At 36.6% G+C, this 13,597-nt stretch overlaps 1 protein-coding gene across 1 annotated transcript in view; it reads left to right on the top strand.

Moving 5' to 3' along the window:
- The window catches only part of SPATA1 (spermatogenesis associated 1), a 49,228-nt gene that overhangs the window by 13,282 nt on the left and 22,349 nt on the right, over positions 1-13,597 (top strand). Inside the window, 2 exon segments of the mRNA XM_034653793.1 lie at positions 10,309-10,415; positions 12,005-12,122. Of these exon segments, the coding sequence (XP_034509684.1) occupies positions 10,309-10,415; positions 12,005-12,122 (225 nt within the window).

Genomic DNA, 13,597 nt, shown 5'->3' on the forward strand with positions numbered 1-13,597 from the left:
GACAGAGATAGAGACAGCCAGCGAGAGAGGGAACACAAGCAGGGGGAGTGGGAGAGGAAGAAGCAGGCTCATAGCAGAAGAGCCTGATGTGGGGCTCGATCCCATAACACCGGGATCACGCCCTGAGCCGAAGGCAGACGCTTAACCGCTGTGCCACCCAGGCGCCCCTGATTACTCTCTTGCTCATACTTTTGACTCTTTGCCTCTCTCTCATTTCATCATACTGCTTGGCGAAACAAAAACCCTGGTTTATTAAATTCTTCGCCCCTGCTATACCTATAACTACAATGGAACGTGGCTGGAAAAAAAGTATACCAACATGAAGACTGTTCTCATTTTAAAGTCATGACCATGAATCCAAACTAGAATCTTTTGCTGGGAGGCAATCAGACTATCTTCCACTCACTCACTTACTTTTCTACTGTTCTAGACAACTATTTCATTCATCTCAGTACCTTCTTCATTTTCTCTTTAAAACAGCTGTAATCCTTTCATTCCACTACTGCACCAAAATTGCTCTTGTTAAATTCACTTCTACATTATTAAATATGTTCTTTAATTCTTATCCCACATATTCTGATCTATCTGTGCAAAACAGTTGACATTGTTGATCACTCTTCTTTGATGTAATTCCTTCACTTGACTTTTAGAATACACATATCTTGGTTTTCCTTCTACTTTCCTTGGTGTTCATTTTCAGTCTTTGCTGGTATTTCTTCTTCTTGATCTCCTAATATTGGAGAATTTCAGGGGCCAGCTCTTTGTTTTCTTCTGTATCTGCACTCATTCTTTAATAACCTCAGTCAGTATAATAGCTTTAAATACCAGCTTTCTGCTAAGGATCCCCAAATTTATATCCCCAATCTAGTCTTCTTTCCCAGACTGCAGATATGTATTTTTAGCTGCCTACTTGACATCCGCACTTGGATGGCCAGTAGACATCTCAAAATTAGCATGTCTTAAACTGAATTATGGATCTTTTCCCCCTCCCCTATACATGTTCTATTTGATTTTCTCCATCTCAGGTGATGGCAAATCCATCCTTTGAATTGAATATCTAAGGCCAAATGCCTTGGAGGTGTACTTCTTTCTCAAACTTCATTTCCAATGTATTCTGACTTTAGCTTCAAATTATATAAAAAATCTGACCACTTCCCATCATCTCTACTGCTAGTACATTGGAGTGAGCCACCATCATCTCATACTTTAATTATTCAGATAGCTTCCTAACAGGTTCCATTTTCTTGTCCCTTACAACCTAATCTATTATCCCTTTAATAGTTACTAAATACAGCAAAATTTGCAAGTAGAACATTGTATGTGTCCTAATGTGAAGCAATATGAAATACAGGGCACCATTTATAAAGTATTCTTGCCACTAGGTGCCACTAGGTGACTAATTTACATCAGTTGAAGGCTATACAGTTAACTGTTTACAAGAGATAGAGGACTTCATTTCAGAAATGCTTGTAGAATGAGGTTGGCTGGGAAGATGGTGGAATAGGAGGACCTCAAGCTCACCTCATTCCATGGATACAACTAAATAACATTCATGTCAGTGTAAATAACCCAGAAAATGACATGAAAAAGACTGGCAGAACAAACTCTTCAACTAAATGCAGGGAAGAAGCCACACCAAAGGAGTTAGGAAGGACAAAGACATGGTCTGAAAGCAAAACAGACCATGTCAATCTTCAGTGGGCAGAGAACCAGTGGTATGGAGAGGATGGAAAATAGAGCTTCACACCAGGGAGCCCACAAACAGGGCTCCCTGTAATACTTGCCTTTGTAAATGAGAAGAGCTTGAGTTCTAACAATCAGTGTGACTCAAAGCCTGGAATTTTAAAAATCAGCAGGCTCTACTCTCGGAGAGGACAGAGGGCAGTAGGAAGTGGAGTCCTTGACCATAAAGAGCTCACAAAATAGCCCATGCAGATACAAGTAGAACCAGCAGTTTGGAAAACTGCATGGGCTGTTTTGTGAGCTCCTTATGGTCAGGGAAGGAGAGATTTGCTCATCTGAGAGCATAGCCCAGAGATACAGGGATCACCAGGAGATCCCTTCAGGAACAAAGGAGCTGGCAGGTGCCATTTCCTTCCCCCAACCCTCAGAATAGACAGTGGCCACTTGTAGGAACCAGTGTGGTGCCAAAACTTGTTACTAACTTGCTTGCACCAAGCCCTGCCCTCTCATGCTTTCGCAGATCAGCCCTTCGCAGTCCTACTTGCCTCAGCCCTGGTGCTGCAGGTTCCTCCCCCAGAAGACTGGTGCAAACCCTGCCAACACCAAATCTGCTGACCCATGCATTTTGCAGGACCGGGCTTCCGATAGTAGCAGGAGCAGGTCTTGTTTCACAAGCAGATGACCACATACCATGTTAAAATGCACCCCATTCCTCCTGGGGACAAAATGATATAATAGGCAAAGAGAGCCTCTGCAGACAACTGAAGGAAAAAGAGGCCAAGGCTCAAGAGCAAAGCACATGCAACACACAAAGGAGACACTCCCTGAAGCTCCAGGCCCTGGGGAATGGAACACTGCACTACAGGACACTATAGAACCTCTTCTTCATAAGGTTATTATTGTTAAGAGCAAGAGAAGTAGCTGACTTTCCTAACACAGAGAAACACACAGAAAGACAAAATGAGACAGAGAAATCTCTCCCAAATGAAAGAACAGGACCAAACTACTGCAAGAGACCACAGTGAAACATATAAGTAATATGCCTGATAGAGAATTTAAAGTAATAATCAAAAACATACTCTTGGACTTGAGAAAAGAATGGAGGGGTCATCAGTGAGACTCTTAACAAAGAGATTTTTTAAAAAGATGAAGAACACAGTAAATGAAATTAAAAATACATTTAATGGAATAAATACCAGGCTAGACGAAGCAGAGGAACAAATTAATGACCTGGGAAGACAAGTAATGGAAAGTAACCAAGCTGATCAAAGGAGAGGAAGGAAAATTATGCAAATTGAGAATAGTCTTAGGGAACTCAGTGACTCCATCAAGCATAATAACATTTGCATTATAGGGATCTCAGAAGAAAAGAAGAAATAAAAAATTACATGGAAACAAATGAAAATGAAACCAAAATCTTTGGGCTGCAACAAAAGTGGTCCTAAGAGGGAGATTTATAGCTTATAGCAATATGGGCCTATCTCAAGAAGCAAGAAAAATCTCAAAAAACCTAACCTTACACTAAAGGAGCTAGATAAAAACAAAACCCAAACCCAGCAAAAGGAAGGAAATAGTAAAGATTAGAATAGAAATAAATAACTTAAAAAAAAAACCCAATAGAACAGATCATTGAAACCAGGAGCTGTTTCTTTGAGAAGATAACAAAATTGATAAACCTCTAGCAAGATTCATTTTTTAAAAAGGACCCAAATAAACAAAATTACTAATGCAAAAAGAGAAATAACACCACAGAAATACAAACAATTGTAACAGAATATTATGAAAACCTCTATGCCAACAAATTGGACAACTTAAAAGATATGGATAAATTCCTAGAAACATACAACCTACCAAAACTAAAGCAGGAAGAAATAGAAAATTTGACCAGACCAATGACCAGCAATGAAATTGAATCAGTAATCAAAAAACTCCCAGAAAACAAAAGTCCAGGTGACTAGATGGCTTCACAAGCAAATTCTAGCAAACATTTAAAGAGTTAATATCTATTCTTTTCAAACCACTCCAAAAAATACAAGAGTAAGGAAAATTTCTAAATCCAGTTTATGAAGCCAGTATCGACGTGATACCAAAACCAGATAAAGACACCATAAAAAAAAAAAAAAAAGAACTACAGGCCAGTATCACTCATGAATATAGATGCAAAAATCCTCAACAAAATATTAGCAAACCAAATCCAACAATACATTAAAAAAAAGTCATATACCACAATCAAGTGGGATGTATTCCTGGGTTGCATGGGTAATTCAGTACTCACAAAACCATAAACGTGATATGTAATATCAGTAAACGAAAGGATGAAAACCATATGATCATTTCAACAGATGCAGAAAAAGCATTCGACAAAGTACAACATCATTCGTGATTAAAAACTGCAAAGTAGAGGGAATGTCCCTCAACGTAATAAAGGCCTTATATGAAAAACTCACAACCAACATCATACTCAATGGTGAAAACCCGACAGCTTTTCCCCCAGGTCAGAAATAAAGTAAGGACGTCCACTCTTTTATTCAACATAGTACCGGAAGTCCTAGCCATAGCAATTAGACAATATAAAGAAATAAAAGGCATCCAAATTGGTAGAAAGGAAGAAGTAAAATTTTCACTATTTGCGGATGGCATACTATATATAGAAAACCCTAAAGACTCCACCAAAAAACTACTAGAACTCATAAATGAATTCAGTAAAGTCACAGGATACAAAAATCAATGTATAAAAATCTATTGCGTTCCTATACACTAATAATGAAGCAGTAGAAAGTGAAATTAAGAAAATAATCCCATTTACAATTGCAACAAAAACAATAAAATATCTAGGAATAAACTTAACCAAAGGGATGAAAGACCTGTACTCTGAAAACCATAAAACACTGATGAAAGAAATTCAAGATGAGGCAAAGCCATTCATGCTTATGGGTTAGAAGAGCAAATATTGTTAAAATGTTTATACTACCCAAAGCAATCTACAGATTTAATGCAATCCCCATCAAAATACCAATAGCATTTTTCACAGAACTGGAATAAACAATCCTAAAATTTGTATGGAACCACAAAAATCCTCGAATAGCCAAAGTGGTCTTGAAAAACAAAACTAGAGGAATCACAGTTCTAGATTTCAAGTCATATAACAAAGCAGTAGCAATTAAAACAGTATGGTACTGACATAAAAATAGACACATAGATCAATGGAATAGAACAGAAAACCTAGAAATAAACCCACAATTTATATGGTCCAATAATCTTTGACAAAGAAGGAATGAATATACAATGGGAAAAAGACAGTTTCTTCAACAAATGGTGTTGGGAAAACTGGACAGCCACATGCAAAAGAATGAAACTAGACCACTTTCACCATACAAAGAAATAAACTCAAAATGGATTAAAGACCTCAATGCAAGACCTGAAGCCATAAAAATCCTAGAAGAGAATAATTTCTCTGACATTGGTCATAGCAACATTTTTGTAGATATGTCTCCTGAGGCAAGGGAAATAAAAGCAAAGATAAACTATTGGGACTACATCAAAAGAAAGGGCTTCTGGGACGCCTGGGTGGCTTAGTTAAGTGCCTGCCTTCAGCTCGGGTCATGATCCCAGGGTCCTGGGATCGAGTTCCATGCTGGGCTCCCTGCTCAGTGGGGAGTCTGTTTCTCCCTCTCCCTCTGCCCCTACCCCCTGCTTGTGCTCTTTCTCTCTCTCTCTCTGACAAAATCTTTAAAAAAACAAAATAATAAAGGAATTCTGCACTGTGAAGGAAACAATAAAACTAAAACGCAACCTATGGAATGGGAGAAGATACTTGCAGATAACATCCACTGAAGGGTCAGTGTACAAAGTATATAACAAACTGATAACTCAATACCCAAAAACAAATAATAAAAAATGGGCAGAAGACATGAACAGACATTTCTCCAAAGACATCCAGATGGCCAACAGACACATGAAAAGATGCTCAACATCACTCATCATCAAGGAAATACAAATCAAAACTACAGTGAGATATCACTTCATACCTGTCAGTATGACGAAAGTCAAAAACACAAGAAACAAGTGTTGGAGAGGATGTGGAGAAAAAGGAATCTTCTTGCACTGTTGGTGGGACTGCAAACTGGTGCAGCCACCATGGAAAACAGTATGGAGGTTCCTCAAAAAATTAAAAATAGAATTACCCTTCAATCCGGGAATCACACTACTGAGTATTTGCCCAAAGAATACAAAAACACTAATTCAAAGGAGTACATGCCCTCCTATGTTTATTATAGCATTATTTACAGTAGCCAAACTATGTAAACAGCTCAAGTGTCCATTGGTAGGTGACCGAATAAAGAAGAAGTCTTTATATATCTTTATATACAATGGAGTATTATTCAACCATAAAAAAGAATGAAATCTTGCCATTTACAGCAACATGGTTAGAGTTAGAGAGTAAATGCTCACCGAAATAAGTCAGAGAACAACAAATAGCATGTGATCCTACTCATATGTGGAATTTAAGAAACAAAGTAAATGAGCAAAGAAAAGGGGAGAGAGACAAACCAAGAAACAGACTCTTAACTGTAGAAAACAAACTGATGGGTATTGGCAGCGGGGGGAAGGTTGGAAGAATGAGGAAAAAGGGGGATGCGGATTAAAGAATACACTTTTCATGATTAAAAAATGATTTTAAAAAAGAAACTATGTTTAAAAAAAAGGGATTGGAGAATTAAATGACATCTTAAGGAGATGTTAAGGTAAATACAGAATGGAAAACATTCTTTAGAACAACTGGCCCAGTCTCTTCAAAAAGTTAATGCCATGAAAAGGGGGGAAAAAGAAAACAGGTCTGGAAGAACTTGTGGATTAAGATTTTTAAGGGTGGGACAAACCAAATGCAAAATGTTATCCTTGATTAGATTCTAGATTGAAAAAACATTGAGGACAAATGGACAATTGAGGAAATTTGAATATGGAATGGATGTTATTTTACATTAAGGGATTATTAATTTTCTTAAATGTGAAAATGTTACTATGACTATGTTGGAGAAATTCTTATTTTTAGGAAATGGCTGCCAAAGTATTTAGGAGTATAATTTCACAATGTCTGATTTACTTTGGTTTATCAAGAAAGGGATAGAGGATGTGAGGACAATCTGTGACATCTGTCAGCCCATTGATCGCCAGGGTTGATTTGGCTGATCTGGTTGCCTAGGTGGGTGTCCTCTTCCTCCCTCACAGCTCCATGTGCATCCCTCCCAAAGCTGCATGCTGGGTTGAAGAGGAGGACCTTCCCCAATAAGGGGGACTGTTCTTCAGTCAAGGGTGTACAAGCAGCTGCACTCCCCTGCTAGAACCTTGAAACAAGCACTCAAGGTTCATTTGTAGGAGAAGGTAGAGTAGTCAAGCTTCCAAGACTTCAGACACATCCAAATAAGGCACTACATGTGGCAGTCTGCCTTTAAAAAAAAGGGGGGGGGAGTGAGAGAAAGTAAATGTGGCATGATGTTAACTTTTGAATCTACATATTTGGGTATTCATAGTAATATTCCTCTTATTTGTATGTATGGTATTTTTCATATTAAAATAACAAAACTATAAAGTGAATGTCAGATGTTGTCCTTCTATTAAAACCCTGTATTGACTTCCCATTTTCTGAAGTGAAGATCTTTCAATGGCCTGGAAAACCCTATTTATTTTGTTCTTGTCCTCCCCATTTATCTCTTGTCCTCCTTCTTACTTTACCTCTTATTGTTCTCTGCTTCAATCATTCTAACATTCTCTCACCTTAAGACCTTTGTTTTACAAGTGCTTGGGTGGCTCAGGCAGTTAAGCATCTGCCTTCAGCTCAGGACCCTGGGATCAAGCTCCCTGCTCAGTGGGGCGTCTGCTTCTCCTTCTCACTCTCCCCCTGTTCGTGCTCCCCCCCAACCCACTGACTCCACTCTCTCTCTCTCTCTCTCTCAAATAAATAAAATCTTAAAAAAAAAAAAAAAAAAACCTTTGCTTTAGCTCTTCTTGGAACTCTTTCCCTCTGCATTATCACTTGGCTCATTGTTCCTTCCCCTGCAGTCTTTACTTAAATCTAACCTTTTCCATAAGCCCTACCCAGACTATTTAAAACTGAAACCTACTTTTTATCTTTCCAGTTTTCCTTACCCTGCTCTTCTTATCCTTTTCTCCAGTACTTCTTCCTCATGTACTGTATAACTTATCAGTGTTTTATATTTATTGTTTATTGTCTGTGTCCCTCACAGGCCTGGGACTAGTCTGAGGCAAATGAGTCACTTGCCTTGGGTGCAAAATTTAAGGGGCACACACAAAAAAACCTCCATAATTAAGATAAGTAATCAATACAAGATTTTTTAAAATGAAAAACTGATGCAAAAAATCCATAATAGCAACATTTTCGATAGAAATAGAACCTGATAGTGCCATGCCTAGCCATTTTGGAGCCTGAGGCGAAAGGCAAAATATGTGCCCATTAATATACCTTTTAGTATATTTTTAAGTGATTAATAATTTTGATGAAAATGTTACTGATGAGCTTGCTTCCATGAAAGCCAGGAAAGTAAAATTATAACAAATTAATGTTTTGATATAAATGGAATATTGGATCTTAAAATAATGTGAATTTTAATATATACTTTTGAAATTTTCAGTATTTTTTTTCCAACTACTTGGTTATTCTGGAAAAAGTTGACCATTAAGAAATGTGTTTTGTTGTTTGTTTTTTTTTTAAGAAACATGTATTGAAGTTCATGTTTTTCCTTTTCCCTCAGGCTCTAATAGTATTAAATTCTGTCTATATTTTTGATATTTTGTTTATCATGAAATTGTTTGCATTGAGTAGTGGTGTGGGTTTTTTTTTTTGTTTTTTGATTTTTTTTTTAGTTATTTATCTTGATTACTGAGGTTTTGGTACAGCCTTAAATTTTGTACCTGAGGTGAGTGCCTCACTTGCCTCACCCTTCTTCTTGTCCTGATACCTTGTTAGAATGTAAAGCTGTACACAGGCAAGGATCTTTGTCTTATTGACTGCAATATTCCTAATGCCTAGAACAGTGCTGGCACATGGTAGACATTCAGTAAATATTTGCTGAGGGAATGAATAAACACAAATTCACTATAAATCATTTAACGTAAATGTTTTATTAACTCTATTTTCTCTGTATTGCCTACTCAATTATGGAATTAAATCTGTAGGAACACTGAATTATAGTTTATGAATTATTATAAAAAATATTGACAGAATTTACTTGGTTTATAAAAACAGAGTAAAATGTTTAGTTCAATAAATATTTTTTCCTGTAAAATATTAATGCATCTATATAAAGGATCAGGTCATATTTACTTAAGTCTTCTGAAGGTTTTGCACATATTTAATTATGTAGCTATTAAATATTATAGTATTAATAGTAGAGTGTAGTGTTAGCTATGAATAGTATTTTATAGCTAGGGAAATATCTTTTAAATGCTCTGGTGTTCAAAATATAGCATATGGCAAAGCTCACATCAGATCTATACATATATCAAATGTACAGAAATAATTTACTTAGTCTATAAAAACAACTTGAGCAAAACATTCAGTTCAAAAACGAATTTTATCTCCTATAAATGATAGGTCATATTCAACTTTTTAAAGTTTTTCTCAGATATTTAATATTGTAGAGTATAATCATTTAAATTTTCATATGCAGTGAATAACTTCGTTAGACTAAAAGATAGGAATATTTGCTGTAATTGTTCTGTTTCTGTTGTAGTAATCTAAATATTCTTCCAAATAGGATTCTAATTGAGGTTTAACAAAACACTAATAGAAAAGAATGTGGTATTATAAGTACAGGCAAGCTAAGCTGACAGACATGACCTATGTAAGAACAACCATTTCCTTCCCTATCACCATCAGGAATAGGTTCTTCCTGGGGCGCCTGGGTGGCACAGCGGTTGGGCGTCTGCCTTCGGCTCAGGGCGTGATCCCGGCGTTGTGGGATCGAACCCCACATCGGGCTCCTCTGCTGGGAGCCTGCTTCTTCCTTTCCCACTCCCCCTGCTTGTGTTCCCTCTCTCTCTGGCTGTCTCTATCTCTGTCAAATAAATAAATAAATAAATAAAATCTTAAAAAAAAAAAAAAAAAGGAATATGTTCTTCCTAGAATTCTGGGAAACAAAAATATTTCCCAGACCACAGTATTCACACTTTTGCACTTGCTGAGAACTAGCAATTATCACAACTATGTTATGGTAATAACAATATATAAAGTATAAGGATTCCACAAGATCACCCCAACAGAACTGAGTAGGTAGGGATCAGGGGAGAGGAAAAGGTTGTATAACCAGAAAACTGATCTTGGTGGTCTGGTACTCAAGCCACAGAAAGAACACTGTATGTCAGAGATGTTAGGGTACCCTAGGACTACGTCTGTGACATTGTTTCTAGGGAGAAGATGCTCTCCAAGTGCCAAGTAGCCAACTAATCAAAATTTTGGCTCTGCATTTTGTTTTCTGTGTTTGTTCAGGATACATGTATTCCATGTTTATGTCAATTAGGTATATTAAACTTAATGTTCGAGAGGACATTAGTTGATTTTTTTCACTTTAAAAATATTTTAACTGATGTTCTTTTCAATTTATTCAGTTGGTGGAACTTCATGTTTTTTATGTCCCTGAAGGATCGTGGAACTATAAGCTAAATACCATTTCAAAAGAAGTTGTTAACAAATTCATTTCAGCTGGATTTATAAGGCAAGTATTTTTGTGGTCATGTTATAATGTGCCAGAAAAAGCAATCTTTTTTTCTGCAAAGAAAAATGGTTTTTGGAAATTTAAGTTGTAAGTGAAAAACTCTGGTACATGTGATGAACCTAGTTTCTAACTTAATACTATCAATAAAGAATGCTATGCAACACTTAATAAGTACTGTAGAGGGGCGCCGGGGTGGCACAGCCGTTAAGCGTCTGCCTTTGGCTCAGGGCGTGATCCCAGTGTGCTGGGATCGAGCCCCACATCAGGCTTCTCTGCTAGGAGCCTGCTTCTTCCTCTCCCACTCTGTCTGCTTGTGTCCCCTGTCTCGCTGGCTGTCTCTGTCAAATAAATAAATAAATAAAATCTTAAAAAAAAAAAAAAAGTACTGTAGAAACAGATGTTACTTAGCCGGGTGTCACTGCCACCCAGGGCAAAGGGTATAACTGGTGTATTACTATCGTTACACACAGAGAATTGAGAGAGAAATTATCTGAAATTAGAAACCTGTTGAAGAGCTGTGAATAGAGGTTAAATCAGTATATCCACAATGACTTTTTCACGGAACTGTTTCAAAATAGAAGCAGACTATACATATACATGTAAGTGTACACATATGAAGCACACATGACATTATTCTTTATCTTTCCTATCACTTCAAGCAAACTAGCCTCATTGTTATTCTGGAACACATCGGACATGGACCTACCTCAGGACCCTTGTACTTGCTGTTCTCTTAGTCTAGAATGCTCTTTCTGCCCTTACATATCCTGTCCCTTCTTTAGCTCTTTACTTCAATATTATCTTTTTGTTTAGATCTTCTCTGATCACTATATTTAAAATTGTAGCTACCCTCCCTTCCCTGCTTTATTTTTCTTTATAGTGTCTTACGAATTACATGTTTTCTTAGTTTGTCTATTTTTCTTTCCCACCATTAGATTTATAAAGTCTGTAAGGGCAGAGATTTTTGTCTCTTTTGTTGATTGCCATATTTCCATCCCTTAGAACAATGCCTGACACATAGTGGGGGCTCAATAAATATTTTTTGGTTGAATGAATTAATTACATAATGTTTCCCATAAGATCCTAGAAAAACAAAAAAATGGCATAAATGATGGCTTTAAATTTTAGATGTTGAGGAGTGAAGTATTCCTAATGAGCAAAGATGTGGAGTCTGACAATATTTGATTATCAAAGAAATTTTTAAGCACTAGCTAATCCTGTCAAACTTCCAAAATAAATATCTGTGGCTAAATCATTCTTTAAAGTATGTATAAAAGTATATAAATTCCATAGCAAAGTTGTTTTTTTTAAAATAATACAGTTTGGAGGTAGATGAGAAAAGTAGATAAGCATTTTCCTTCTCTGTACAGAAAGGACTTTTATAACCAATATTTATGTGCATAATCATTTTATTTTTTTAAATTTCCTGAAGTTTTACAAAGTGCTAGGCAGTGTAAAAACAATATATTGAGCTATATATGATACATTAAATTAGTATTTATGTTTGAGATAGCTGACTAATGTTATAGAATTTGTAGTATAGCTGAAACCTATTTCATTTTACATTATAAGGCAATGTCATATTTCAGAGTATCTCCTCACCTTACTTTACAAGCCCTGAGAGAGCGACTTGGTGAGTTCCTTGGTGAAGATGCTGTTGCAGAAAAATTCTTATTTCTGAAATGCATTGGGAATAATCTAGCTGTGGTAAGTTTTCTTATTCTTTTTCCTTTTGATTAAAGAAAAGCATAACTTTACAAATTATGTTTTTTAAATGCTTATCAACACGGCTTCTTGTCAACTCAGCTTCTATAAATGGGGTAAGTAGTATCAATCATAACGCAATGGAAATATCACTGAATACATAGATCATCGAGAAAAAAATGGGTCTTATTGGCATATTATTGGGCTCTAGAATGATAGGGATATTTTTGTGTGTGCATCTCCTTGGGAAGAAAAGGAAGACAAAGTTAGAATGTGATTATATAAGTAATACGTATTTTTAAATTTAAATTTTTTTTTTTTTTGAGAGAGCGAGCAAGCACGTGCATATGTGTGCATGAGCTGGGAAGGGGGCAGGGGTGCGAGGCAAAGAGAGAGAATCTTAAGCAGACTTCACATTAAATGGGAGCCTGACATAGGGCTCGATCTCACAACTCTGAGCCCAAATCAAGAGTCAGCCACTCAACTGAGTGAGCCACCCGGGCGCCCCCTAAAACATTTAAATAAGTACTTGTGTTCTGAACAAAAATGGGTCCTCATTGTTTGGGCCACAGCTAGCCTCATTTGATGTGAAATGATAGGACTCCAACATTTTTTTGTTTGTTTGTTTCAGCTATTATCTTTTGAACACTACTGTTTATAGTTTCTGTGATTTAATGGCAGGATTTTCTAAGTAGAATTTTCCTAGCTGAAATTCTTAATCCAGCAAGCCATCAGATCTCAAAGTTTCTGGTATCTCTTAACTACATAAGGTTGATTTCTTTAATCAAGACTTTTTTTTTTAATATTTTATTTATTTATTCGACAGGGATAGAGACAGCCAGCGAGAGAGGGAACACAAGCAGGGGGAGTGGGAGAGGAAGAGGCAGGCTCATAGCAGAGGAGCCTGATGTGGGGCTCGATTCCATAACGCCGGGATCACGCCCTGAGCCGAAGGCAGACGCCCAACCGCTGTGCTACCCAGGCGCCCCTAATCAAGACTCTATATTAAACAAAAATGCAGTATATTCCTATTCCACTCTAGTTAACATGTCATTAGTATGTATTTATGTGATTGTTTATTTAACACCTGACTCTGCCGTTAAACTATAACTCCCTGTGAGCAGGGACTTTATTTATTCACTATTGTATCTATAACCAGTGCCTAAAAAGGGGTTTAGCACTTAGAGGCATTTAAATGTTTATTGGACAAATTAAATAATGAATGATAATGGAAAAAAAGAAAAAAAGCATTTCCAAAGTAGTACTGTAAAGGAATTTGCTATGTGGAATTCTCAGGATCAGCAGCTAGATACAAAGTTTTTGTCATTTGAATTCTATTCAGTATGGTAAAATATCTATTTACTCATCTTTAAGTTTTTCTCAAACAAGGAAAAAAAAGAACAGTTCTCCCAACTTTTTGTTCTTTTTCTTGATATCTAAAATACAAAATATCCATCACAGAATCCTAGGTTGGAAGA

Source organism: Ailuropoda melanoleuca, chromosome 2 (assembly GCF_002007445.2).
Source record: "Ailuropoda melanoleuca isolate Jingjing chromosome 2, ASM200744v2, whole genome shotgun sequence".
NCBI lineage: Eukaryota > Metazoa > Chordata > Mammalia > Carnivora > Ursidae > Ailuropoda > Ailuropoda melanoleuca.